This window comes from Erythrolamprus reginae, chromosome Z, assembly GCF_031021105.1.
Source record: "Erythrolamprus reginae isolate rEryReg1 chromosome Z, rEryReg1.hap1, whole genome shotgun sequence".
NCBI classification, from domain to species: domain Eukaryota; kingdom Metazoa; phylum Chordata; class Lepidosauria; order Squamata; family Dipsadidae; genus Erythrolamprus; species Erythrolamprus reginae.
In genome coordinates this window covers 140415853-140441565 of record NC_091963.1, presented here as the reverse complement: position 1 = coordinate 140441565, position 25713 = coordinate 140415853, and the positions used below count along the sequence as shown (strand labels likewise).

Below are 25713 nucleotides of genomic sequence, written 5' to 3'. Positions count from 1 at the left end.
GTGAGGGCTGCAAAGCATACTTCGGCATGCCTGTTGATGACCAAGACAAACCTTGGGCTCCTCATTTCACATGTGAGCACTGCAAGAAAACTCTTGAAGGTAAGTGGATAAATGGTACTCTCTTAAATAGCAGATTAACTGTGTTAATATTGTAAAATCATCTGTTTCTATAGTAAAAATGCATAATTTTCATTGCCGTGGTCACAAAAGCGAAGTTTATGATGAATGTAAGCAATTTTTAAACATTTAAAAGCTGGGAACAAAATTAGTTTAATATATTTGTAAGGGTAAAGGCTCTGTTTGAGAGGATTAGTCTCATCAGTAATGGGTGCAGAAGTATAAATGAAACTTAAGCCTACTCAAATTATGAAGTTGGCTAATAGCTGTTAGTTGAGAAATTCCATTCTGGCTGCAGAAATTGAGATCTTGATTACCTAGGTCTTCTAATTGCCTTTACCTGCAGACCTGAGGACTCAAATTAGGATTTGAAGGAGAGAGAGATTGCCATCAAAACTGCATGGAGGAAAATTGAGGAACTGAATAAGTTGGTATATATTGGTGGGGGTATTACTGAGTAAAATAAATAATTTGGGTACTAGGAACCTGAATTTCTAGCAACTCCAGGAAACAATGGAGGATGGGGGAGCTGGTACGCTGTGGTCCTGGGGTCTCAAAGAGTCAGACATGATTTAGCTACTGGTGAACAAAGTTCTAAATTTGTTCTATAGACATAGACATAGTGGTAGATAGAAATGATAGAGAGAGAGATGCAGTGCAAATTGGGTGCTCTGGGGTGGAGCTCCATTTTTGCTATCCCACTGTGTTCCCAACTGTCCTGGCAATAGCCTACCCCTCCATGGGAGTAGTCAAGCCATTAGGTGTCAAGGGCGCAAATGAATGTCTGAAGGGTGCTAGGAATTTTTAGGAAATGGTACTACTGGAACATTAGAAAATATTTATGCTAAATGAAATAATTCGAAAATAATCCTGGCCTCTTGATAGCTTAATAAAGTGAAAAAGAGAACCATCTTCTTGAAATATGCAATTAAATTGTTTTCTTCTATGATATTACCAAGAACCCATAATTTTGTAAAGGCAATAATCTCCCCTGTAGTTACCAACCCAACTTCTACTTCATTTCCCAAAGGATTACAAATACATCTTGGCAAAAACTATCCAAGATTGAAGAATGTTACTAAAAGATGTTTTGCAATTCAAGAAAGGGACCAAAAACAGATTGTTCATTTCTTCCACTGAAGACTTCTAAGGCAGAAAGGGCACTAAATTCAGCCTGAACTTCTTAAACACACCTAAGGCAGGAACTGATGTGCAGACAATGTTTATATTTATTGCTACCCTTTGTGTTCCTGATATTACTTCTACTGCCTTGGACTGTGTCCGGTGTCGCAAGTCCTATGTGCCATATCCGTTATCCTATGCCAATAAGTCATCAGTATTATCAGCCAGGAGACCTGAGCATTGCTGGCATAATTTCTCAAGTCTTCACATTTTCCAACCCTGTGACCTACAACCAGTATCCATCTCACAACCTCCTGGATGACATTGGGTAAGGTAAGAGTTTAGTTAATCCTAGCAACAGTAGAGACCTTCAAAATTCTAGGTTCTATCATATCTTAAGACCTAAACTAGTCACCTAACATCAAAAACATCATCAAAAAGCACAACAAAGAATGTTCTTTCTGCGCCAGCTCAGGAAGCTCAAACTGCCCAAGGAGCTACTGATACAGTTCTACAGAGGAATCATTGAGTCTGTCATCTGCACCTCTATAATTGTCTGGTTTGGTGCTGCAACCCAACAGGACCGACACAGATAATCAGAACTGCAGAAAAAACAATTTATTTATTTATTTTATTTATTAGATTTGTATGCCGCCCCTCTCCGCAGACTCGGGACAGCTCATAACAACGATAAAACAATGTACAACAAATCTAATAATTTAAAAATCACTAAAAAACCCGTATTAAAAGCAAACATACACACAAACATACCATGCATAAACTGCCTTCCATTGAGGACCTGTATACTGCACGAGTCAAAAAGAGGGCAGGGAAATATTTACTGACCCCTCACATCCTGGACACAAACTGTTTCAACATTACCCTCAAAACGTCCCTACAGAGCACTGCACACCAAGACAACTAGACACAAAAACAGTTTTTTCCCGAATTTCATCACTCTATTGAACAAATAATTCCCTCAACACTGTCAGACTTTTTACTAAATCTGCACTTCTATTTCTACTAATTTTTCTCATCATTCCTATCATCCTTTTCTTCCCACTTAGGACTGTATGACTGTAACTTGTTGCTTGTATCCTAAGATTTTATTAATATTGATTGTTTCTTCATTGCTTATTTGACCCCTATGATAATCGTTAACTGTTCTACCACATGATTCTTGACAAATGTATCTTTTTCTTTTATGTACTCTGAGAGCATATGCACCAAGACAAATTCCTTGTGTGTCCAATCACACTTGGCCATTAAAAATTCTATTATTCTATTATTATTCTATTATTTCCCACAAACAACTTTCTTGCTTCAAATTGCATTATCTCAAACAAATAATGATTGGGATGCAATTGATTGTAAAAGCATGAATGAGGGGGAAAAACCCTCACACTTCCTTTGTAAAAGGAGACAGTTCCTTCTAACTTCTACTATCTTTCTCTCCCTCCATCTCTTCACTAAGAATGTTCCATTTTTGCTGCAGAAGTTATTTGTAGCAATTTACTAAAGGCACATCCAGTCCTTCCTGATCAGATATAGCTTATTATCAATTCCATTACATCCCAATTGATCTGCTTTGTTATGTTCATTGTTTGTATAGTAAGTCCTTCATTCATTCAATCAGTCTGTAAGCACAACAATAGTTGCATAACTGTTATGCATAACTGCTACTCTCATTGGAAGACTCTGATGTTGGGAACGATTTCTCTCTTCCTCTTTTTCCTTTCTTTTAGGTTTGCTCTCTTCTTTTTCTCTTTTAGTATTTTTCCTTTTCCGCCCCTTTTTTATTTTTTCTTACACTTTTCTTTTTTATGCTCATTTCTATTTTTAAATGTTATGTTTTTGTTTTTATTTGTTTATAATTCCTATAGAAAGGAATAATTCTATATAAAGTTAATAATTCCTATATAAAGGAATTGTTAACCAGGTCTTATAATTTAGCTAATTTGGTGATACTGTGAGATATTATTTGGCTTTCTTCCCCTTGATTTTGTTATTGGAAGTTTTTTGGCGCTTTTTTAAAGTGATTCCTTCTTAATGGGCATTTATTATTTTTAAAAAGGTTAATAAATATACATGAAAATTGATATGGAAGAGATATGGAGAAATTTGAAATACTATAGCCTAATTAAATTAAAATTTGGAACAGCTTAAAAGATGTTTTAGCTAACAGCGTATTAGTATAATATAAGAAAATTGAGCAGCTATTTTTTATCCAGATGTCAAAAGTGAAGGAGGTAGCAATGGATTTGTATACCTTAATTTTAAAATTGATGTATTGTGAAGCAATTTGATGTCGTTGGTATTTTATATTGTATTGTAATTGGAGAGAAAAAGTTAAAAAATTCTTTGCCGAAAAAAGAAAGAAAAAGAGAAGGGGACAGTTCAGGGTGTGATGGTTAAATGTTGTGATTGACCTAGTGGGCATGAGATTGGACAAAGGGGATAGTGGGGGACAGAGGGGAATGGCATGCTATGGTCCATGGGGTTGAGAAGAGTCAGACATGACTTAGCAACAGAACAAAGACAACAAATAACTGCCATTATTAAAAACCACTTGTAATATAAGAATTTCCTGCATGTCAAATCTGTAAAAGAAAGTTCACTGTATTGCTTTGAGAGTAAAGCTCAGTTGAAATTGCCTTTACCTGCAATTATGTACTGAGACTGCATTCAAATTTAATATTTTTGAAGAGTTTCTGGATTGTGTGTTTCATTTCCTCCCTCTTTCACAAATTATTGTGGGGTTTATAATCTTTTATGGTGCATTATTTGCTAGAATTATTTAGTAAAACGTAAGTGCTGGGAATGATTTTACTGGTAGCGATAATGCTATCTTTGCTTAGTTTTCTATGAGTATTGATGAACGTTCCAAATGGAGTATTTATCCTCTTGCTCACTTCACATAATATTTCAAATGTGTCCCATATCAAAATCTTCTGTCCATTAGATTCAATATCATGCTGAGAATCTTCTTAAAATACATTAGATGGTACTGATTATTTGTTCATCAGAAACCAGTTGTTCATATCACGTGGAAGTTTCTATATATCTTCAAAGATCTTTGAAGATAAACAGATACTTGAGTTGCCTTCCCTCTAAGATGCAGAGGTGAATGGAAATAATGCAAAATAATAGAAGGCTGTTCTTTCAATACTCCAGATAAGAATATGAGTCCGGTAATAGCTTCTAGCCATATAACAAAAAGCGATACAGTGACTCAGTTGCTAAACTTGTTGATCGAAAGGTTGGCAGTTCAATGGTTCACATCCCTAGTGTCGTGTAATGGGGTGAGTTCCCGTTACTTGTCTCAGCTTCTGCAATGCAAGTAGAAAAATAGGGACCACTGTTGGTGGGAAGATAACAGCATATCATTCACCTTTGGTGTTTAGTCAAGCCAGCCACATGACCACAGAGACATCTTTGGACAGTACTGTCTCTTTGGCTTTGAAACAGAAATGAGCACCACCCCATAAAGTCAAGAACAACTGGCACATATATATGATTGGAACCTTTACCATATATCATCATTGCTAAAGTGTGTTTTAACTGTTAAAGACATATGTATTTGCTCTGAGTGAAAAAGTAGCAAATCTTTGCACTCATTCATCTTTGTAAATCATACTGCAGATTTGTGACTCAGATCTATCAACATACCCTGGCCTTTGCATTTGCTGTCATGGAGATCAATGAAAATCCTCAGATATTACCCAATATCTCTCTGGGCTTCCACATCTATAATAGCCATTTTCTTCCAAGTGGTACTTTACTTGCTTCGTTGGAGCTTCTGTCCACCTGGAACAACTTTATGCCAAACTACAAGTGTGATACTAAAGATAATGCTATGGCAGTCATTGGGGGTCCCGAGTCAGATGTGGGTTTCTTTATGGCAACCATTCTGAGCATCTATAAGATACCACAGGTAAGATGCATATACAAACCCATTATATTTCCCATTGGTCTTGAATATAGTTTTGTAAGTGTATCACAATATTGTTAAACAATAAACATCTCTAGATAGTGTGGGATGGAATATATAAAAATAATCGAACATTGGATGTAAAAGTGATATAATCTATGAAATACATCAGTAGAACCTCATAATTTTGAGCAATGGGTTAAATATATGGATGGTTTAAAGAACCAAAAGCTTAATTAATTAATCAGATCATCATTTGGTAATCATGTTACAGTGAGGTCAGATAACAATAGCAACAGCATCAGACTCATGATGGCAAACCTACGGTACATGGAGCCATTTTGCCTGGCATGGATGGCATCATCTATTCCTCTTTTAGGTTCTGGTGCACATGTGCATGAGATGATCAGCCCCCTTTGCAACTCCTGTTCCTGGCCATGGCCTAGAAGATGAGGCAAGTGATGGGAGCTATCCTACCATGCAGAACCAGGCCTCAAACTGCTGGAGACAAGATCATCTCCAGCATCATTAAGCCACTGAATCAACCTCTTGTAGCCAGATAGCATAAATAAAACCATTTATTCCCTGAGATTTGGGTATTATATTTCTTCTGATTTGGATAGAGATTGGGAATTAAATTGTCCCTTGTTTGTTTCTTTTCATTTCAGTTCACTTATAGTTCTGCTCCAGTAATAAATGACCCATCCCAAAGTGTTTTTTCCTTACAGATGTTCCCTAGTAGGGATCATCAATATTTGGGAATTCTACAACTGCTGCTTCTTTTCAGGTGGATCTGGATTGGAGTTATTTTTATAGATGATGACAACGGATTGAGATTTGTACACACAATACTGCCCAAGTTCTCCAAGAACGGCATCTGCTTTGATTTTATAGAAACTTTGCCCACAATTTATTTTTCCTCTGATGTTGGTGAGATGATAGATGGATGGATCAAAACATACACAGTGATTAGTGATAGCACAGCCAAAGTTATACTCTTACATGGTGAAATTCACACCATGATCTTTTTGAGGATGTTCCCTCGTGTTTCAATATTTGAGAACATACCCATCAAGACCAAGAGTAAAGTCTGGATTATGACAGCCCAGATGGAATTCACATCAATTCCCCTTCTCAAAGACTTTGAGATTGATGTCATCCATGGTGCTCTGTTGGTCGCCCTTCATTCAACTGATGTGATGGGATTTCAAACATTTCTGAAAGGAAGAAACCCAAATGAGGCAAATGGAGATGGGTTCATCAAGGACTTTTGGCAACATGTCTTCAACTGTCACTTCTCTTCTTCTAGAGAGCACAAGATGGACAGAAATGTCTGCACTGGGAAAGAGAAGTTGGAGACACTGCCTGGGTCAGTTTTTGAAACCATTATGACCAGTCACAGCTGCAGCCTCTACAGTGCAGTTTACACAGTGGCTCATGCTTTGCAATGCATGAATTCATTCCAGTTCAACTCCAGAATGACAGCAGAGATAAAAACTAGGAATTCCATCAGTAAAGAACCATGGCAGGTAATGTTCTGAATGGAGGATTTCAGAAGAACTGATGAGAACTGCCAAATCATTTTAAATGTTTCTGCTTAGCACGGAAAGCTTTCTCTGCAACAATTTTGGGGGAGTGTCTTTTCATTTCACTGGGAATTCTGCATCCACTTTTGGTTGCCATGATGTAAAAAAGATGTGGCGACTCTAGAAATAGTGCAGAAAGAACAACAAAAATGATTAGGGAACTGGAGCCTAAAACATATGAAGAACGGTTGCAGGGACTGGGTATGTCTAGTTTACTGAAAAAGACTAGTGGAGACATGACAGCAGTATTCCAATATCTCAGCGGTTGTCACAAAGAAGAGGGAGTCAAACTATTCTCCAAAGCACCTGAGGGCAGAACAAGAAATAATGGGTAGAAACCAGGGGTGTGCACCAGCTGCTCTTCGAGTAGCAAAAATGGAGCTGCGCACACAACGCCATTACCATCCACGATGCATGTGCTGTGCATGTATGCAACTGGTGAGATTCTGGTGAAAATCACCAGGTTTTTGCTTCCGAGCATGCACGGAACCAAAGAAATAACATTTTTTTTCCAAATTGTCATTTGCACAAGATTTCGGTTGCTGCACATGTGCAGCAGCCAAATCTTGCCATGGTTCCTAGAACAGCAGAGAATGGCAGCAGCAACAGCTGTGGTACCAAGCTCTGGCCGCCCAGCCAGCCAGCTCCCCTTGCCAAAAAGATCTTGAAGTGGCAAGGGCAAAGATGGTGGTGCTGCTGTAGGAGGGGTGGCCGAAGGAGCATGTGGCCTCGGTTCTTCTCCAAAACAAGGTAAAGGCCAGGGCCAGGTATGATGTGAGCACCAGCGGGACTGGGCCGGCTGCAATTGTCAGGGCTGTGTGGGCCGCTGGGCCACAAATGCTGGAGCCACAAGTGTTAGGGCTAGGCAGTAAGCAAGTGTTGGGACTGCAACCACTGGGACTGGGCAGGCCGCTGGGTCTTGAGTGCTGGGGCTACAAGCACTGGCCAGGACTGTACTTACCTGGTCTATTTTCAGCAAAAATCTTGTTCTTGTGTGAGATTTGGTTTCTGTGCACTTGCTCCCAGCCCATTTTGGTAGCACTGGGAAATGGTGGCCTACCACTGGTAGAAACTAATCAAGGAGAGAAGCAACCTAGAATGACCTAGAATTTCCTGATAGTTAGAACAATTAATAATTGGAACAACTTGCTTCCAGAAGTTGTGGGTGATCTAACATTGGAGGCTTTTAAGAAGATATTGAATAACTATTTGTCTGAAGTGGTGTAAGGTTTCCTGCTAAAGCAGGGGGTGGATTCGAAGATATCCAAGGTCCCTTCCAACTCTGTTATTCTATTCTATTCTGTTCCGTTCCGTTCCGTTCCGTTCCGTTCTGTTCCGTTCTGTTCCATTCCATTCCCTTTCCATTCCATTCCATTCTATTCTATTCTATTCTATGGGAGTAAATGAAAGGTGAAAAAGACTGATATGAAAATTAAGTCAATTTAAAAAATTGACTTAATTTCTTATAAAGGTATGGGAGGCAAACAATTGTTACAATTGTTTTGCTGCTTTCTCCTTGCATATAATGATGCAAAAACCAGAAAACAAGACATTCACATTATGAGTTGAGGTGCAATATTGCATCAAAAATGAAGGAATTTTCTTTCTGATGTGAGGAGGAGGCAAAAAGGTTTACTTGATGAAAAAGTGGCTTCCTTTTCCATCCGTCTTACTTTCTACCATGTGTGTGTGTGTGTGTGTGTGACATGTTTTTGTTGAATTTGAAAATTAAGGGAGACTAGGATAGATCTATTTCGGCCTTATTTTGGCTTCATCAGCTAGCCATACCCTCACTGGGATTTGATATATGTACATACATATACACACAAATGCACATAATGTATGTATTTCATCTATTTTACACACACACACATTTTCATATATTTCATATATATATATCTCCCTTAATTTTAAGGTTCAGTAAAAACATGTGACATATATATGCATATATGTAAGGAGATATGTTCCAAAAAATGTGCATGTCACTCACTGATTGGCTAGCCATGAACGCTGTCAGAAGCCTGCTGACTCCAAAGCAAGTCTTTAAAAGCAGCTTGTCTGAAGCTGGCTGGCATTTTGAATTTGCTACAGCGAAGATACAATAAAGCCTTTCCATTGTTACTATGATTCTAATCTCTTTTGTTATGGGAATCTAACATAAACAAATCTATATGCATTAAATTAAGAGGCTTTAATATTAAAAAACAACCTGAATATTAGAAATTCATCAACTATACCCCTAATTTACTTGGATTTTTTAATTATTATTCTCCCTCCATTTAGCTCCACCATTACTTAAGAAGCCTCTCATTTAACAATAGTCTTGGAGAAACTCTTTCTTTTGATGAAAATGGGGAACTGAGAGCTGTGTTTGATATTATCAATTGGGTGACATTCCCAAATCAGACCTTTCAACGGGTCAAGGTGGGAAAAATTGATCCCCTTGCTCCAAAGGACAAGGTTTTCACCATTTCACTGGACTCCATTGTGTGGCCCAGGCCATATCATAAGGTACAGTGAATATAGTAAATGAGGAACATCTAATTTTTTATATTTTCCTAATTTCTAATTAAGTGACTCAGGACAGTTTATGAAACTGACCCTGGGCAGTTCTTTGGTTAATATTTGCGCATGAAAATAACTCTAGTTGCTTTGTAGGCCATTGTTTAATTTCTTCCCTTCCTATAGTGATTATTTATGATAGTTCTATGGGGGAAATGAGCTCAGGAAGTCGGATCCTCTAAAACACAGGTGTCAAACTCACGGCATCACATTTATTTATTTATTTTATTTATTTTTTCCAATACACAATAATACACAATGATGGTTCTAGTGGATATACTTGAGGGGAAATATATCAAGGGAAGAATAGAGGAGAAAATATAGGAATAAAATATATCAATGAGAGCATAGAAGAAAAGATAAAGGGATATAAGAGAAGAGATATGAGATACAGGAGCGACAATAGGACAGGGAATGGGAGGCATGCTAGTACGCTTATGCACGCCCCTAACTGACCTCTTAGGAATCTGGAGAGATCAACCGTGGATATTCTAAGGGTAAAATGTTGGGGGTTAGGGGATGACACTACGGAGTCCAGTAATAACTTCTACGGTTTGACAACTCGATTACTAAAGTTGTATTTTTTACAGTCAAGTTTGGAGTGGTTAATATTGAGCTTGAATCTATTACATGCTCTTGTTTTGTTGTGGTTGAAGCTGAAGTAATCTTTGATAGGCAGGACATTGCAGCATATGATCTTGTGGGCAATACTTAGATCATGTTTAAGGCGTCGTAGTTCTAAGCTTTCAAGACCCAGGATTGTAAGTCTCATTTCAGAGAGAATTCTGTTTCAGGTAGAGGAGTGAAGGGCTCTTCTAGTGAAGTATCTTTGGACATTTTCAAGGGTGTTAATGTCAGAAATGTGGTATGGGTTCCAAACATATGAGCTGTATTCTAGGATGGGTGGGGCAGTTCTTCAGGTTAATATTTGCTCATGAAAATAACTCTAGTTGCTTTGTAGGCCATTGTTTAATTTCTTCCCTTCCTATAGTGATTATTTCTGATAGTTCTATGGAAGAAATGAGCTCAGGAAGTCAGATCCTCTAAAACACAGGTGTCAAACATGCGGCATTACATTGCCATCATGTGATGGTTTTTCTTCCATTTGTGGAGCTCAGTTGGCCATGGACTGCACATGACACATCTGGCCTGTGGGCTGCAGGCTGCCAGTTTAGTACCCCTGCTCAAACTGGAAGCAAATATTATTTTATTTTATTTTGTTTTATTTTTTATTTGTCAAGCATATATAAGATTACAAATAAAAGTATGAACATGATTGTGAATACATGAAATATATAAACATGATTATGAATACATCATGAGATGGTCACAAATAAAAGGGAACATCTTCCCCAAACCTACACAATATTAAAGTTTTGTGGGTTTGGGGGAAGAAACCACAGTCATGTAGTGCATTCCAGGCATTGATTACTCTGCTGCTGAAGTTTCTACAATCGAGTTTGGAGCAGTTTACGTTAACTTTGTATCTATTGTGTGCTTGTGTATTGTTGTGGTTGAAGCTGAAGTAGTCATTGAGAGGGAGGACATTTTAGCAGATAATTTTATGTACTACACTTAGATCAGACTGAAAACGGCATAGTTTTAAATTGTCTAAATTCAAAATTTCAAGTCTGATGACATAAGGAGTGGAGGACGTTTCTCGTGAATTATCTCTGGACTCTCTTGATTGCATTAATGTCTGATATGCAGTGTGGATTCCAGACAGATGAGCTGTATTCGAGAACTGGTCTAGCAAATGTTATTAAACCAACAAAAGAGTTTCTTTGGCAATCATGAAGACTCAAGAATACATCATAGCCTTCTTCAGAACTGATCAGGGAAGGGATAATCTGGTGCTCACTTTTATGTCTATTTGGCATATTTTGTCTGTAACTAATACAGCACTAATAACAAAACTCTAGAATTCTCATTCTTTCATATAATATTGGGTTTTTTGTCAATATCCAAACATCTGCTCTGTTTTGCACACAGGAACAACCCTCTTCTTTGTGTAATGACCTTTGCCATTTGGGTCATAGGCGGATAAAAAAGGAAGGCAATCCATTCTGCTGTTATGATTGCTTTCCCTGCCCAACTGGGGAGATCTCAAGCCAGATGGGTAAGAGATGGTATTTTTGAGTTTTGTTGCATCATATTGTACAGTGGTACCTCTACTTAAGAACGGCTATATTTAAGAAATTTTCTAGATAAAAACTGGGTGTTCAAGATTTTTTTGCCTCTTCTTAAGAATCATTTTCTATTTAAGAACCTGAGCCCAGAAAAGTTTCCCAGGAAATTTGAGAATGGCACGAAGGCCCAGCCAGTTTCCTGCCATTCCCCCTTTAATCCGGGCCATCTCAGGCTTTTCTGGGCTGCCAGAGGAGCCTTTCAGTGACACTTAATGAGGCTTTGGCAGCCCAGAGAAAACTGAGCATTTTCCTTTCTCTGGGCGCTTGGAGAGGGAATAAACCACCTCGCTATGGTGACTTCCTCACGTTGCCTCCCATACACCCAGCACCAGGTTGCCCTGCCAGATCAACTCAGCTTCAGCCAAACCAAGGAGTCACAGTGAAGGAAAGGCGCTGGCTACAAAGCGAGTGAGGTAGAGGAGAGGGGAGCCCTTCAGCATGGGAAGGAAGAGGCAGCAGGTATCAGTAGCAGCAGCCGCCTTTCAGAAAAAGGAGTGGGAAGTTTCCCCCTCTCGTCCACCTGGGTTTCTCTCTCTGGTGCAGTGTATGGGAGGCAGCCTCACACTGGGTGTATGGGAGGCGCGTGCTCCTCCTCACCACCTCAGAGTCCCTCTTTTTTTAAAAAAAAAAAAAAACCTTAAAGTTTTGGATTTTTTTGATTCCCCTCACCTCACCTTCTTCCTTTGGCAGCGACTGTCCACCTCCTCTTATTCTTTCTCCTCCTCCCACCAAAATTCTGTGCTTTTATTTCTTTCCTAATGGGTTTGTATTAAGTCGGAGGCTCAGTCAGCATAGAACACAACTTTATTAGAATTTACATGAGTTTAGTTTCATAGATGAGGAGAGAAGAACAACCAGAATGACAGGATATTTATACCCTCCCACTCAAGAACAACCAATCAATAAACATGTAGTAAATCTCCCGCCAAAACACAACCTAACTTTCCTTAGTAACAAACACAACCAATAAAATAGCAATACCCAATTTCTGGGCAGGACATAACACTCCTTCCCCCTTATGTCGAGCAAACATAATCCTGTAGATAACCCGGTGGTCTCCGTGCTCTCTCTGAGCGGCATAACGATGCAGTTCCCCCGCCTTCTCCCTGTAGCAGAGGTTGGCTTAGCTCCACATTGGTAGTGACTCCACCCATCACCTGATCCTCCCCATTAAGGGTGTCAGCCCCGGTAGGTGGTGCACTAGTGCTCGGTAAGCCAGATTGGTTAGCATCAGACACTTGTGGAGTTAGCTCCAGGTGGTCATGGGGTGAGGGAGCCTCGGAGTGATGGTGTCTGAGTTGGTCAATGTGGCGATGCCACAATCGGCCATCTTGAATGCTTACTTTATAAGATTGCAGTCCCCTAGTGGCTGAAATCATGTCCACAACCAATGATGGGCCCTTCCCAAATGCACGGGCAAAGATCAGATCCTCCTCAATCCACAGCTAACATTGGAACACCATCTTTCGGCTGTGGAGAGAAGGGCGTTTGCCCAGGTTCGCCTGGTGCATCAGTTGCGGCCCTACTTGGACAAGGAGTCATTGCTCACAGTCACTCATGCCCTCATCACCTCGAGGTTCGATTACTGCAACGCTCTCTACATGGGGCTACTCTTGAAAAGTGTTTGGAAACTTCAGATAGTGCAGAATGCGGCTGCGAGAGCCATCGTGGGGCTCCCTAGATTCGTCCACATTTCTGCAACACTCTGTGGCCTGCATTGGCTGCCGATCAGTTTCTGGTCACAATTCAAAGTGTTGGTCATGACCTTTAAAGCCCTACATGGCATTGGACCAGAGTACCTCCGGAACCGCCTGCTACCGCACGAATCCCAGCGGCCGATAAGGTCCCACAGATTTGGCCTTCTCCGGGTCCCGTCGACTAAACAATGTCTCTGTGGTGGCCCCGGCCCTCTGGAATCAACTCCCCCGGAGATTAGAACTGCTCCCACCCTCCTTGTCTTCCGTAAACTACTTAAGACCCACCTATACCGCCAGGCATGGGGGATTTGAGACATCTTTCCCCCAGGCTTATTATAATTTATGTTTGGTATGTATGTGCTGTTTGGTTTTTAATTATGATAGGGTTTTTAGTTTTTTAATATTAGATTTGTGCCATTATAATATTGTTTTTATCGTTGTTGTGAGCTGCCCCGAGTCTTCGGAGTGGGGCGGCATACAAATGTAATAAATTAAAATTAAATTAAATTAAATTACCGCATGAATCCCTGGGTGCGGTAAGGCTGGGTGGACATTTCAAAAGCTCGTGCCTCCGACAAAGCGGCTTTGAACGTAAGATCTTGAAAGGCCAGCAAATGCCGCTTCAGGCAGCTGTCCTTCACGCTGAACACTAGTCTGTCCAGTAGATAATCATCAAGATTATCAAATTCACAGTATAGGGCAGTGTGGCGGAATGCCGCAACGAATTCATTGATGGATTCACCCTCGCCCTAGTTTCGGTGGAAAAACTTATAACGGTGAGCACAGCGGTAGGGGGCGGGTGCAGAGTGGACAGAAATTCATGCCACGGCACATCATGAATGGATTATGGGGCTTTTGCGGTTTCAAACATTTCAGTTCCACAGAAACCTAGGAAATAGGAATGCTTATGATCCCCCGAAATCTCTGTATAACCATTTGAGATAAGGAAGCAATCGAATCTCACAACAGTCCCAAGTTTCACCCAGGGGGTCGAACGGGGGAAATGTCAGTTGAGTTGACATGGTGACTCATGCAAGCGATGTCTCTACATGTAGAAAGGACACAACGTGGGGATGGAATCCTTCGTCGCCAATATTAAGTCGGAAGCTCAGTCAGCGTAGAACACAACTTTATTAGAATTAGCATGAGTTCAGTTTCATAGGTGAGGAGAGAAGAACAACCAGAATGACAGGATATTTATATCCTCCCACTCAAGAACAACCAACCAATAAACATGTAGTAAATCTCCCACCAAAACAACCTAACTTTCCTTAGTAACAAACACAACCAATAGAACAGCAATACCCAATTTCCCGGCAGGACATAACAGTTTGCACACATTATTTGCTTTTACATTGATTCCTATGGGAAAAATTGCTTCTAATTAGAAACTTTTCTACTTAAGAACCTGGTCACAGAAAAAATTAAGTTATTAAGTAGAGGCACCACTGTATTTGGTTTAGAACTCATTGCATGGGGATGTGAGGACAATCTGACTGTAACATCTATACCATTGATTGCTTGATCTGACTGGCAACATGGATGTCACCTTCCTCTTTTATTGCTCCATGTTGTTATTGCTAAATTTGATAGAACAGGAATAACTCTTTGGATGTACATTCTCCTTATGTTTCAAAAATAATGCCCATGTGAATAGTAGCTTCTGAGAATTAGATATATGTAGGGAGCTAGTTTAGCTTTATTTGGTTGTAGGAAGCCTTATAGATAAATGTATTTAGCATTCAAATTTAAAGCAGTCTTTGTCATCATCCAGAAGAACAAAAACAAAACACAATGTTGGGAAGAACACAGAAATTTCAGGAGGCAATCTAAACAGCATGTACTGTATGTAGAACACATGGAAGAAAACACAAACGGGAAAATCCACTTTTATGATTAGAAACCAATTATAAATAAATAAATAAATAAATAAATAAATAAATAAACAAACAAACAAACAAACAAACAAACAAATAAATAAAGTGTGGGCACGCGCTATCATACATGCGCGAGTTTTGACATCCATAATTTGTTCCCCCTCCTTTCTCTCTCTTTCTCTCTCCTTCCTCTCTCATCTCTCTTTCCTTTCTCTCCCTCCCTCTTTCTCTCTTTCCTTTCTATCTCTCACTCTTTCTTTCTCTCCCTCATTCATTTGCTCTTTCTCTCCCTCCCTTTCTCTCTTTCCTTTCTCTCCCTCCCTTTCTCTTTCCTTTCTCTCTATACTTTCTCTCTATACTTTCTATCAATCACTCTTTCTTTCTCTCCCTCCTTCATTCTCTCTTTCTCTCCCTCCCTTTCTCTCTCCTTTCTCTCCCTCCCTTTCTCTCTCTTTCCTTTCCCTCCCTCTTTCTCTCTATCCTTTCTATCACTCCCTCTTTCTTTCTTTCTCTCCCTCCTTCATTCCCTCTTTCTCTCCCTCCCTCCCTTTCTCTCTCTTTCCTTTCTCTCTCTCCCTCTTTTTTTCTATCATTTCTATCTCTCACTCTTTCTTTCTTTCTTTCTCTCCCTCCTTCATTCCCTCTTTCTCTCTCTCCCTCCCTCCCTTTCTCTCTCTCTTTCCTTTCTCTCCCTCCCTCTTTCTCTCTATCCTTTCTATTTTTCACTCTTTCTTTCTCTCCCTCCTTCATTCCCTCTTTCTCTCCCTCCCTTTCTCTCTTTCCTTTCCCTCCTTCCCTCTTTCTCTCCTGGGGCTGCCTGTGCCTGCCCTGCACTCCCCACCATGGATGGAAAGCATTTGGCTTCGGTGCCCCCCCACAGAGGGCAAGAAGCTTGGTGGCCCCCAATGGGGGGCATCAGTGCCCCCCAATGGACAGACATCAGGCTGGCAGGGCCGGAGGAACCGCCCCCCAACCCCCACCCCCTGGCGCCTGGACAGCTGGCTCCCTCCCCCCTCCATGTTCCCGGTGCAGGAAAGCTTTGCTGGCTGGCGCTCCCTCCCCTTGGCTCTGTCTCCCACCGCCACCATGCAGCTCACCTCGTCAGCGATCACCACAGCATCATTGCTGTCGCAGCGGCTGCCCTTCACCGGCCAGCAAAGCCAGCTCCCCAGGAAAGTGCCGTGTTTGAAAAGTGTGCCGCTTCCCGGGCAGCCGGCGCAGGGCTTGACATCAGTGGACATCGGCTGTCCCGACAGCAAGCTCCGGACAGCCATGCTTGCCTGGTGCCACCGGGGGGGGGAGGCGGGCTGTATGTCAAGAAAGAGGCGGAGGGAAAGAAGGCAGCAGTGGCGGGACCCGCAGTTCGGTGGGCGTCTCCTCATGGGACGGAACCTTCTCTCACTTTCTTGTGGTGCCGCCCCATCCTGTGGCTCCTCCCACCATGGGCCATGGCTGTGTGGTCTCGGTGCCCCTGGCTGAGTGTCGTCCTGTGGTTGGTCTTGGGCTTCACGGTTGCTTCCTGGTTCCCTCTTCTCCCATCACCTGTGTCTACCGCTGGCACCTCCTTCCCCGGGCAGGAGCTGCCGCTTCCCTCTGGGCAGCCCAGCCACATGGCCATAGAAAACACAGAGGTTATTGCCGCCGCCTTTGCCTCCAATCAGGGAGCCACTGTGTTTGAGCTGAGTGAGAGGAAAAGGTGCAGTGACCACGGTGGCTCCCTGAGTGGAGGCAGACGTGGTGGCAATAACCTCTGCGCTTTCTACAGCAGCGTGGCTGGACTGGCCAAAAGGAAGCAGCAGCTCCCACTCGAGGAACCCATGGCAACGGCCGCCACTTGGTGGGAGGCAATGGCGGTAGACACAGGTGGTGGAAGGAGAGGGAACCAGAAAGCGACTGTGAAGCCCAAGAATAGCCACAGGACAACACTCAGTCAGGGGTGCCGGGACACAGGCGATGGGACAAGGAGCAGGAGCCCCACAAAATCTGCTCGGCTGAAAAGCACAGCAGGACGGCGGCCAGAGAAGCTGCAGCCTCTCTGGTAGGAGCCAAACCGGGCTCCACAAGGGAGAGACCTAGAGGTCGACCTCTGACCCCCCACTAACACTGACTGCAACCAATCGGAGAGGTAGGAGGAGAACCACTGGAGAACCATGCCTCCCACTCCAAACCCCTCCAGCCGGGGCAGAAGGATACCATGGTCGACAGTATCAAAAGTCGCTGAGACAAGCCCCTGTCCCGGGCCCACCAGAGATCATCCATCAACACAACCAAAGCAGTTTCCATGCTGTAGCCGGGCCTGAATCCAGGTTGTCTAGGTTGAGGACCTAGATAATCGGCTTCTTCCAAGGACCGCTGGAGTTGGAGCGCCACCACCTTCTCAACAACCTTCCCCATAAAGGAATGGTTGGAGACTGGACGGTAGTTATTAAGCACAGCTGGGTCCAGGGAAGGCTTCTTGAGGACGGGGCGCACAAGTGCCTCCTTATAAGGGGCCAGAAAGGACCCCCTCCCCAAGGAGGCATTGACAATCTCCTGGACCTAGCTCTGTGTCACCTCTCGGCTGGCCGAAACCAACCAAGAGGGACACGGATTCAGTAGACAGGTGGCGGTAAACATCCCTGAATATCTTTTCTACAAAGAAATTGTCCTTTTCTTTTTTTCAGATATGGATTCCTGCACTCCATGTCCAGAAGATCATTATCCAAACAAAGACCAAGATCACTGCATTCCCAAGGATGTCAGTTTTCTGAGCTATGGAGAACCTATGGGGATCACCCTGGCAACACTTTCTGTTTTCTTTTCTTGCACAACGGCTCTAGTGCTTGGGATCTTCCTTAAGTACAAGGAAACTCCCATCATCAAAGCCAACAATCGGAACCTCACCTATGCCCTGATTACTTCCCTCCTGCTCTCTTTTCTTTGCCCATTGCTTTTCATTGGTCAACCAGAGCAAGTGAGGTGCCTGCTTCGGCAAACAACTTTTGGCATTGTTTTTTCAGTGGCGGTCTCTTGCATTTTGGCCAAAACTCTCATTGTAGTTCTAGCCTTTATGGCTACCAGACCAGGCTCCAGGATCAGGAAATGGGTAAGGAAACCACTGGCCCAGTCCGTTGTCTTCTCCTGTTCCCTTATTCAAGTCACCATTTGTGTAGTGTGGTTGGCAACCTTTCCTCCATTCCCTGATGTTGACATGCATTCTCTGGCTGAAGAAATTGTCTTGGAATGCAATGAGGGTTCAACTATCATGTTCTATTGCATCCTGGGTTTTATGGGCTTCTTGGCCATGATTAGCTTCACTATGGCTTTCCTAGGAAGAAAGTTACCAGACAATTTCAATGAAGCCAAGTTCATCACCTTCAGCATGATGGTCTTCTGCAGTGTCTGGCTCTCTTTTGTTCCAACTTACCTCAGCACCAAGGGGAAATATGTGGTAGCTGTGGAGGTCTTCTCTATTTTGGCTTCTAGTGCTGGTTTACTAGGCTTCATTTTCCCTCCCAAATGTTATATCATTTTGATAAGACCTGAACTGAATGACAGGCAATACCTGATGAGAAGGAAATAATGGACAGAAATCGATATAATTTCAACCCAGTTAAATTAAACTTTAGCTGTCAATCCCATTGTATGGTTTGAGTGGTCATAAATGCATTGTTATTTTAAGATTCAGTGCAAGCCTACATTTTTATTTAATTAATTTATATAGCTTTTTGTAATAGATCAATTTCTAGGGTGACTATTTGGATTTCCACTGAGAAGCTGTTGCACAGGCTTGAATGAGGTGGTCCAATCTGAGAGGTAAAATTGCAAAAATGAATTGATCTTGTTGTAAACTGTAAAAAGGAAGTTGGTTAATTCATTTTGCTTTTTTTTCAATTGGTAGAAATCTAGTCTACCACAATTTCTCTATTCCTGATATTCCTGAACCTCAAATATTCCCACACTTTCACAGACACACATATACTGTTAAACTAATGTCCTTTTTTGTTTCAAGATGGATCTTTGTCCTTAGAGATTTAAGACAACTTTTCCCAGGAAACATATCTCTTCAAATCCACAAGGCCATTTATGATAATGTGATCCAATTATTGATAGGTCAATTAAATTCCATTCTAGGTTAGAGCTGCCAAACACCTGTCTAGATTTCTTTGTAAAACTAAGGGTTTTTTCTTTCAGTAACCCACTCAGTTGGCAGTCAAAGATTCAAATTCCTACTCTATAAAATGCTTATTGTGCTGCTTCTGCTTTCATTTTAAATGCTAATGATCTTTTCTCAACATCACATTGCTTCATTTTTTTAAATAAATGCTTAATGACTTCCCTACAGAGAAGATGGACTTAGATTATTAGCTCCTTCATCAATTCATCCAGCTAGCTACTGTAATATGGGCTATATTTATTTGTAAATATATAAAATAGCCCAAACTGCTGATTTTATGTTTAAGTATGCTGAGTAACAGTTTCTAGATCAATAAGGCATAACTTTATCATTTTCTACTCAAGAGGATTGTAAATGGACATCCATATTTCAGACAGATGTAATCATTATGGGTTTGGTTTGATCTTTCTAAGTATTCTCTCAATTCTTAGGATCCAGGTTCAAGTTTGTGATAACTGTGAGCATATTCCACAAACTTGCAAAAGCTAATGCAGGGATTAAATTTATAAAGATGATGAAAGACTTTGACAGTTGAAGTAAATAAAGTTCATTAATGAATAAAGCAAAGCTGTCAAAACCTTCCTTCCATGCTTATTTATTTATTCTCATCTATTTTACATGATTTTGCTGTCCTAACCACACTGTCAGGGTTCTGACTAATGCCCTAAATAAATCATGAGCCACATACCAGGTTTCAAAAGAAACCCAATAATTTATTAGGAGCTTCATGTCAGCACGGATCAAATTAAGCCAATTCTGACCTCAATTTATATCCTGGCTCTGACATTTTTACTCCCCTCCCTCACAAAGGTGTGTCATCAGTCATATTCTCCAAAAAAGCAACTTTTGGGGTTGTAGAGATCACTCCACTCTAGCCACTGTGTGTTCCCATGGATATGACCCCGGCATATCAGTTGGAATGTACCTTGTTTTGACGGAGATACCAGCACCTTGATGCAGCTACAAAGTTTATTTTCCCATCCCCCTTCCTTATGGCAACTCAACAGCAGTTTGGGCTGCCTCTAAAAAAAATATGTTTCTCCATTTCTAATTTTGGAAAATATAATATTCAGTCTTTTTAAAATATTCCTCAAAATATTTTATTCTTCTAGGAGAGTGGTTGCTGATTTTCTACATTATAATGATAATAATAGATAAGGAATGTAAACCAAACCAGAGTCTGCGAAAAGATCTTGTCTAAATGTTTGGTTTTAATAAGAAACACAGAATAATAGTCAAAATTCCATCCCAAGGTTCTGAGAGCCAAGTCAGGATTATCATCCAGTCTAGAAATCAGAACACCCAAGCAGAGTCCAAACATCACAAAAGATCCAGAGATCAGACAGTTGCTCTTAACAAGGGATTAGGGCTTCCTTTTAAATCAGACTGCAGCCAGCTGTCATTCTTGGCTTTGTCTTTCCTAAAGGTGCCATTCACAGGTACCACTGAAGTAGTTTCTATACATCAGAGTTGTCATCTAGTTTTTAGGTCATAATAGAATGAGATGGCGGAAGGAAAAAAAATAAATTGGTTATACACATGCAAACTGCTTGTGATAAATGTTAAAATGCTCTGATATTGCTTGGTCTAGTTTTGAGTCCTGAAGTCAAACTTATATCCATTAATTCCCTTTTGCATAATTTATCCCAATGTGGAATTCTCAGTTAAATACTTCTAATTTTAGTAGATAGATTTGTAGGTTTAGATCAATATAACCCTACCATTATATTGTTATCATTATCAGTCTCAGTCCCATTGGAATATAAGCCTACCAGAATAGGCTAAACTAGGATAGGCTAGGATAGGCTAGGATAGATAGGATAGGATAAGACAGAACAAGACAGGACTGGACAGGACAGGACACGACAAGACAGGATAGTAGAGTTGGAAGGGACCTCGGAGATCTTCTAGCTCAATACCCTGCTTAGGAAGGAAACTCTATACCATTTCAAACAAATGGTTATCCAACTTTCAGTGTTGGCGCATTCACAATTTCTGGAGGCAAGTTGTTCCACTGATTAATTGTTCTAACTGTCAGGAAATTTATCCTTAGTTCTAAGTTGCTTTTCTCCTTGTTCAGCTTCCACCCATTGGTTCTTATTCTACCCTTAGGTGCTTTGGAGAATAGCTTGGCTCCTTCTTTGTGGGAGCCCCTGAGAAATTGGAACATTGCTATCATGTCTCCCCTGGTCCTTCTTTTCATCAAATTAAACATGATTAAAGGATAATTAAATGATTGTCCACTATGACCCCATGATCCCTCTGATAGCAACTACTATTGAGCAAGGTATCCACACATACTGTGCCTGTGCAATATGAATATTCTGAGTTTTCTTTTGATCGATAATAGATTTAGAGGGCAGTGATTCAAGGACATAGCTGTTTAATCAGTAGGTTTATACAAGAACTACGAAATCAATTAAAGGAAAGAGAAGAGGGCAACCAGCAGCAAGCTTGACAGACTTGATAGAATTGATAAACAAAGAGAGAAACAACTTAGAACTAACGAGAAATTTCCTGACAGTTAAATCAATTTATCAGTTGAACGATTTGCCTCCAAAAGTTGTTTTTAAGAAGATGTTGGATAACCATTTGTCTGAAGTAGTGCAGAGGATCAGGGGGTTGGACTAGAAGACCTCACGGGTCCATTCTAACTCTGTTATTGTTATTATTGTTGTTATTATTATTGTTATTATTATTACAGTTACAGTGGCAATTGTTGGATTTCTATGTAATTTATGGTTAAAAGAGATGTTCTTCACTTCATCCAGCAGAGCCTGTTCATAGCAGAACTGTGCTTTTATGTTATATTGGGTACAAATACAATGACTCCAATATGAAACTTATGGTTTATTTTCTTCTTTTATCATTGAACAGGTTTCATATTTACACAAATAAACAACTTGACAGTATAACTATATTTCTGTATTCATCTGCTCTCTATGATGCAGATTCACCAACAGTCAGCATACAAATCCCCAAGAATTCTATTCTTCCAACTGCCACAACTGACCACATGCCAGTATGCAAATTAGCTTCTCTCTCAACATTCTATTCCCCTTTTCCATGCTATATGCTAACAGCAATGGAATTGCCTTTAGAAGAAACAGGACCACTTAGCAACAAATCATCATGAAGACAATCTATCTATGTGATCCAGGATGGATTCTACTTAATTTCCCTGCCAGTTTGCATCACATCAAAAATGTGTGGATTTTGCATGTGCATGTGTACACTTTGCTCACATGCAAGCACTTTTTTAAAGGTTTTTTTTTAGAGATTATATTTGACTTCTTTTTATTGCTGTATCTTTTGTATTGTATTATATTACCGTGTTTCCCCGATAGTAAGACCCCCCCGATTGTAAGACATATGGGGGGTTTCAGGGGGGTCGGCTAATATAAGCCATACCCCGAAAGTAAGACATATGTCTTACTTTCGGGGAAACACGGTATGAAGAGACAGTAGAACCTCGACATACGTCCCCCCCGCCACCGCCGCCGTTCCCCCCTGCCGCCGCCTGCAAGCGCTCTGCCAGGCGGCTCTCCCCGCTCCGCTCTTCGATATGCCGGAGAGCCGGAGAAGGGGGCGTCCGGACCCCCCCCCCCACCCCCAGCAGAAGCCAAGGGGGGGTCCTTTCAAGCGGCGCTGGGCGAAAGAGGGCGGGCGGCCAGCAGCAGAAGGCGAGAGGTGCCTCCTTCTCCGGCTCTCTGGCAGATCGAGCATGCGAAGAGGCACCTCTCACCTTCCGCCGCTGCTGGCCGCCCTCTTTCGCCCAGCGTCGCTTCGGAAGCCGCCGAATGCCGTCAGGGGGGCGCTTGGCGACCGCCACTTGGCGAGCGGAGAGGCGGTCACCAAGCGCCCCCCTGACGGCATTCGGCGGCTTCCGAAGCGACGCTGGGCGAAAGAGGGCGGCCAGCAGTGGCGGAAGGTGAGAGGTGCCTCTTCGTGCGCTCGATCTGCCGGAGAGCCGGAGAAGAAGGCACCTCTCGCCTTCTGCTGCTGGCCGCCCGCCCTCTTTCACCCAGCGCCACTTGAAAGGACCCCCCCCCCCTTTCCACCCCTTGTCGCCCGACAAAGGAGAAACTTCTGCAAATCGTGTGCCGTCTCCAGCGCTCTCTCCAGGTCGGGTTATGTGAAAGAGGCCGGGGTTGGGGGAAGGGGAGAGGTAAGATGTGTATGGGGTTTTTTTTGCAACGCCGCTCCGTTGGGGAAAGAGGGAAGGTGGTTCGCTCGGAGTTGGGGCTGAACAGAAGCGCGTGGAGAAGCCCAACCTTGGGGTGGGGTGGGGGAGAAGGGAGAGCAAGAAGGGCCATTGTGCATTGCCAGGTGGTGGGGGTCTCCCCCAGTTCAAAAGGTGCCTTGGCTGGAAGAGTAGCTGGTTTCCAGGGTATAAACTGGCTCGCTTCCGGGGATGGTGCACATCCGCTCACTTGCAGAGAAACAGCTTTGGGGCTAAAGAGGCACTCCGGGCGCAAGATTGTATCCCGAGTAGTAATTCCATTTACTGCTCCGATGTGCCTTGCTGCAGGCTTTCTGTCAACGAAATAACAGCAACATGTTCTCGGAAGCCACCGCCTCTTCCCCTGCCTCGCTGCCCCTTGTCTCGGGCGACAAGGGGTGGAAAGGGGGGGGTCCGGAGCTGCGCCCTCCTTCGCCCGCCTCCTTTCCAATGTAAGACATACCCCGAAAGTAAGACATAGTGGGGCTTTTGGGGGTAAAAAGAAAGTAAGACACTGCCTTACTATCGGGGAAACACGGTATGTTGTAAACTGCCCTGAGTCCTTCAAGATTGGGCGGCATAGAAGTTGAATAAATAAATAAATAAAAGACCCTCTGCATGTGTGCAGAAGCCTCTGTGCATATGCAGAGGGTTCTTTGCAAGCCACTCTCAAGGAGCAGCAACTGAAGAACCTGTTTGGGGGCATGGCCAGTCGGCCATCACTGCTGGTTCTATTGGCAGACTATCCATTAATCTCCCTATTCTACTCTATGTTGTCCATTCATTTTCCTGGCTAAGAAATCATAAGCAGATAATCCATGATGGAAAAAAGCATGGAAATTCTTTCAGTATCTCTGTCAATTCTAATATAACTATTTTTATGTTTTAACATTGTCATCTTCAACTTTGGTTTAAAGTTGACACAACCTCTAATAATCCCGCAACGAAACAAAGAGAAAGAAATAAAGCTAATTGGCTTTCTACATTTCAAACCTCCTACTTAAAAATCATCTACTGTACTTTTGTGTTCTTAGTTAAAGAAAATCCCAATGGGATGAGTTAGTATTCTGAAGAATTGAAAAGAAAATTAAAGAAGTCCCTCTAGATTAGATCCAGAGTCTTTATTATACTTGGAGCTTCACCCTAATAATGACTTAAAGAAAGAAGAAAAGAAAGTACATTTTGCACTTTCAAGCATTGACTGAGAATGAACAAGCAGTTAAATGAATAAAATAAGATTTGATTGAACTATGTCCCATATATATACTTTTTGAACCTTCTGATAGAAAATACATCCAAGTAATCTAGCAAAATAAATGTATTGGCATTGGACATCTTTTGCATGGTTAAGATTGGTAGAGACTACAGTTCACAAATGGGATATAGGGAAGATTTTCTGGAGAGCTATTATTGACATAAGAAAATATTTGCCTATCATGGGCTATAAAGGCAGGACTAAATGAAACTTTTTTTTACTTCTAACGGCGCAGCTGACAGTAGAACGAAGTATCACCATTTATTTGCAGGTACTTATTTTGACTGGCAATATTATGCTAAATCTGTCCTGCTCTCCATTAAGATCAAAATTGTTACTATAACAAAGATATTCAAATTTTAATTAAGGGTCTCATTTGGCAAGATATTCCCTTTTAAATTCTCCTTCTTCTTCTCTTCCTTCTCCTCCTCCTCATTTTCCTTTTCTTCTTCTTCCTCTTCTTCTTCTTCTTCTTCTTCTTCTTTCTTCTTCTTCTTCTTCTTCTTCCTCTTCCTCTTCCTCTTCTTCTTCTTCTACTTCTTCTTTCTTCTTCTTCTTCTTCTTCTTCTTCTTCTTCTTCTTCTTCTTCTTCTTCTTCTTCTTCCTCTTCCTCTTCTTCTTCTTCTTCTTTTTCTTCTCCTCCTCCTCCTCCTTCTTTTCCTTCCCCTTCTCCTTTTTCTTCCTCTTTCAAAATGTTTTAATTTACATATTCTACCTTCAGATAAACCTAAGTTTAAACAATGGTTGCCTTTTTCTGTTCTCAATTGCAAGGGACTTCTTTTTTCCTTCTGACTGGAAATTATAAAAGTTATAATAGATTCAATGTAACCAATTTATTTATTTTTCTTCTTTTAAGAGTGCCACTTGTCCAGATAATGCTTAATATTGACCAAGAGGGATATATTTTGTTCAGAGGTTACAGGATATTTTTTTAAAGGAAAAAAAGAAAATAGCGCACAAATCAGTTTTATAAAAAATGTGATTCTATTCTATCTGTCT

At 41.5% G+C, this 25713-nt stretch overlaps 1 protein-coding gene across 1 annotated transcript; it reads left to right on the top strand.

Moving 5' to 3' along the window:
• The first annotated feature begins 1439 nt into the window (after nucleotides 1-1439).
• On the top strand, nucleotides 1440-18643 carry LOC139153584 (vomeronasal type-2 receptor 26-like). Its single transcript, XM_070727707.1, has 6 exons — nucleotides 1440-1567; nucleotides 4996-5173; nucleotides 5839-6699; nucleotides 9040-9267; nucleotides 11311-11437; nucleotides 17745-18643. The coding sequence occupies exons 2-6, from the start codon at nucleotides 5060-5062 to the stop codon at nucleotides 18641-18643; spliced, it is 2229 nt and encodes a 742-aa protein (XP_070583808.1). The 5' UTR covers nucleotides 1440-1567; nucleotides 4996-5059.
• Nucleotides 18644-25713: the final 7070 nt, after the last annotated feature.

Excerpts from the sequence above, each read along its gene's own strand:
- LOC139153584 (XM_070727707.1), top strand. The coding sequence starts at position 5,060 with ATGCCAAACTACAAGTGTGATACTAAAGATAATGCTATGGCAGTCATT. Across the intron at positions 5,174-5,838 it reads GCATCTATAAGATACCACAG|TTCACTTATAGTTCTGCTCC; the intron begins GTAAGATGCATA and ends TTTTCATTTCAG. Across the intron at positions 6,700-9,039 it reads TCAGTAAAGAACCATGGCAG|CTCCACCATTACTTAAGAAG; the intron begins GTAATGTTCTGA and ends CCCTCCATTTAG.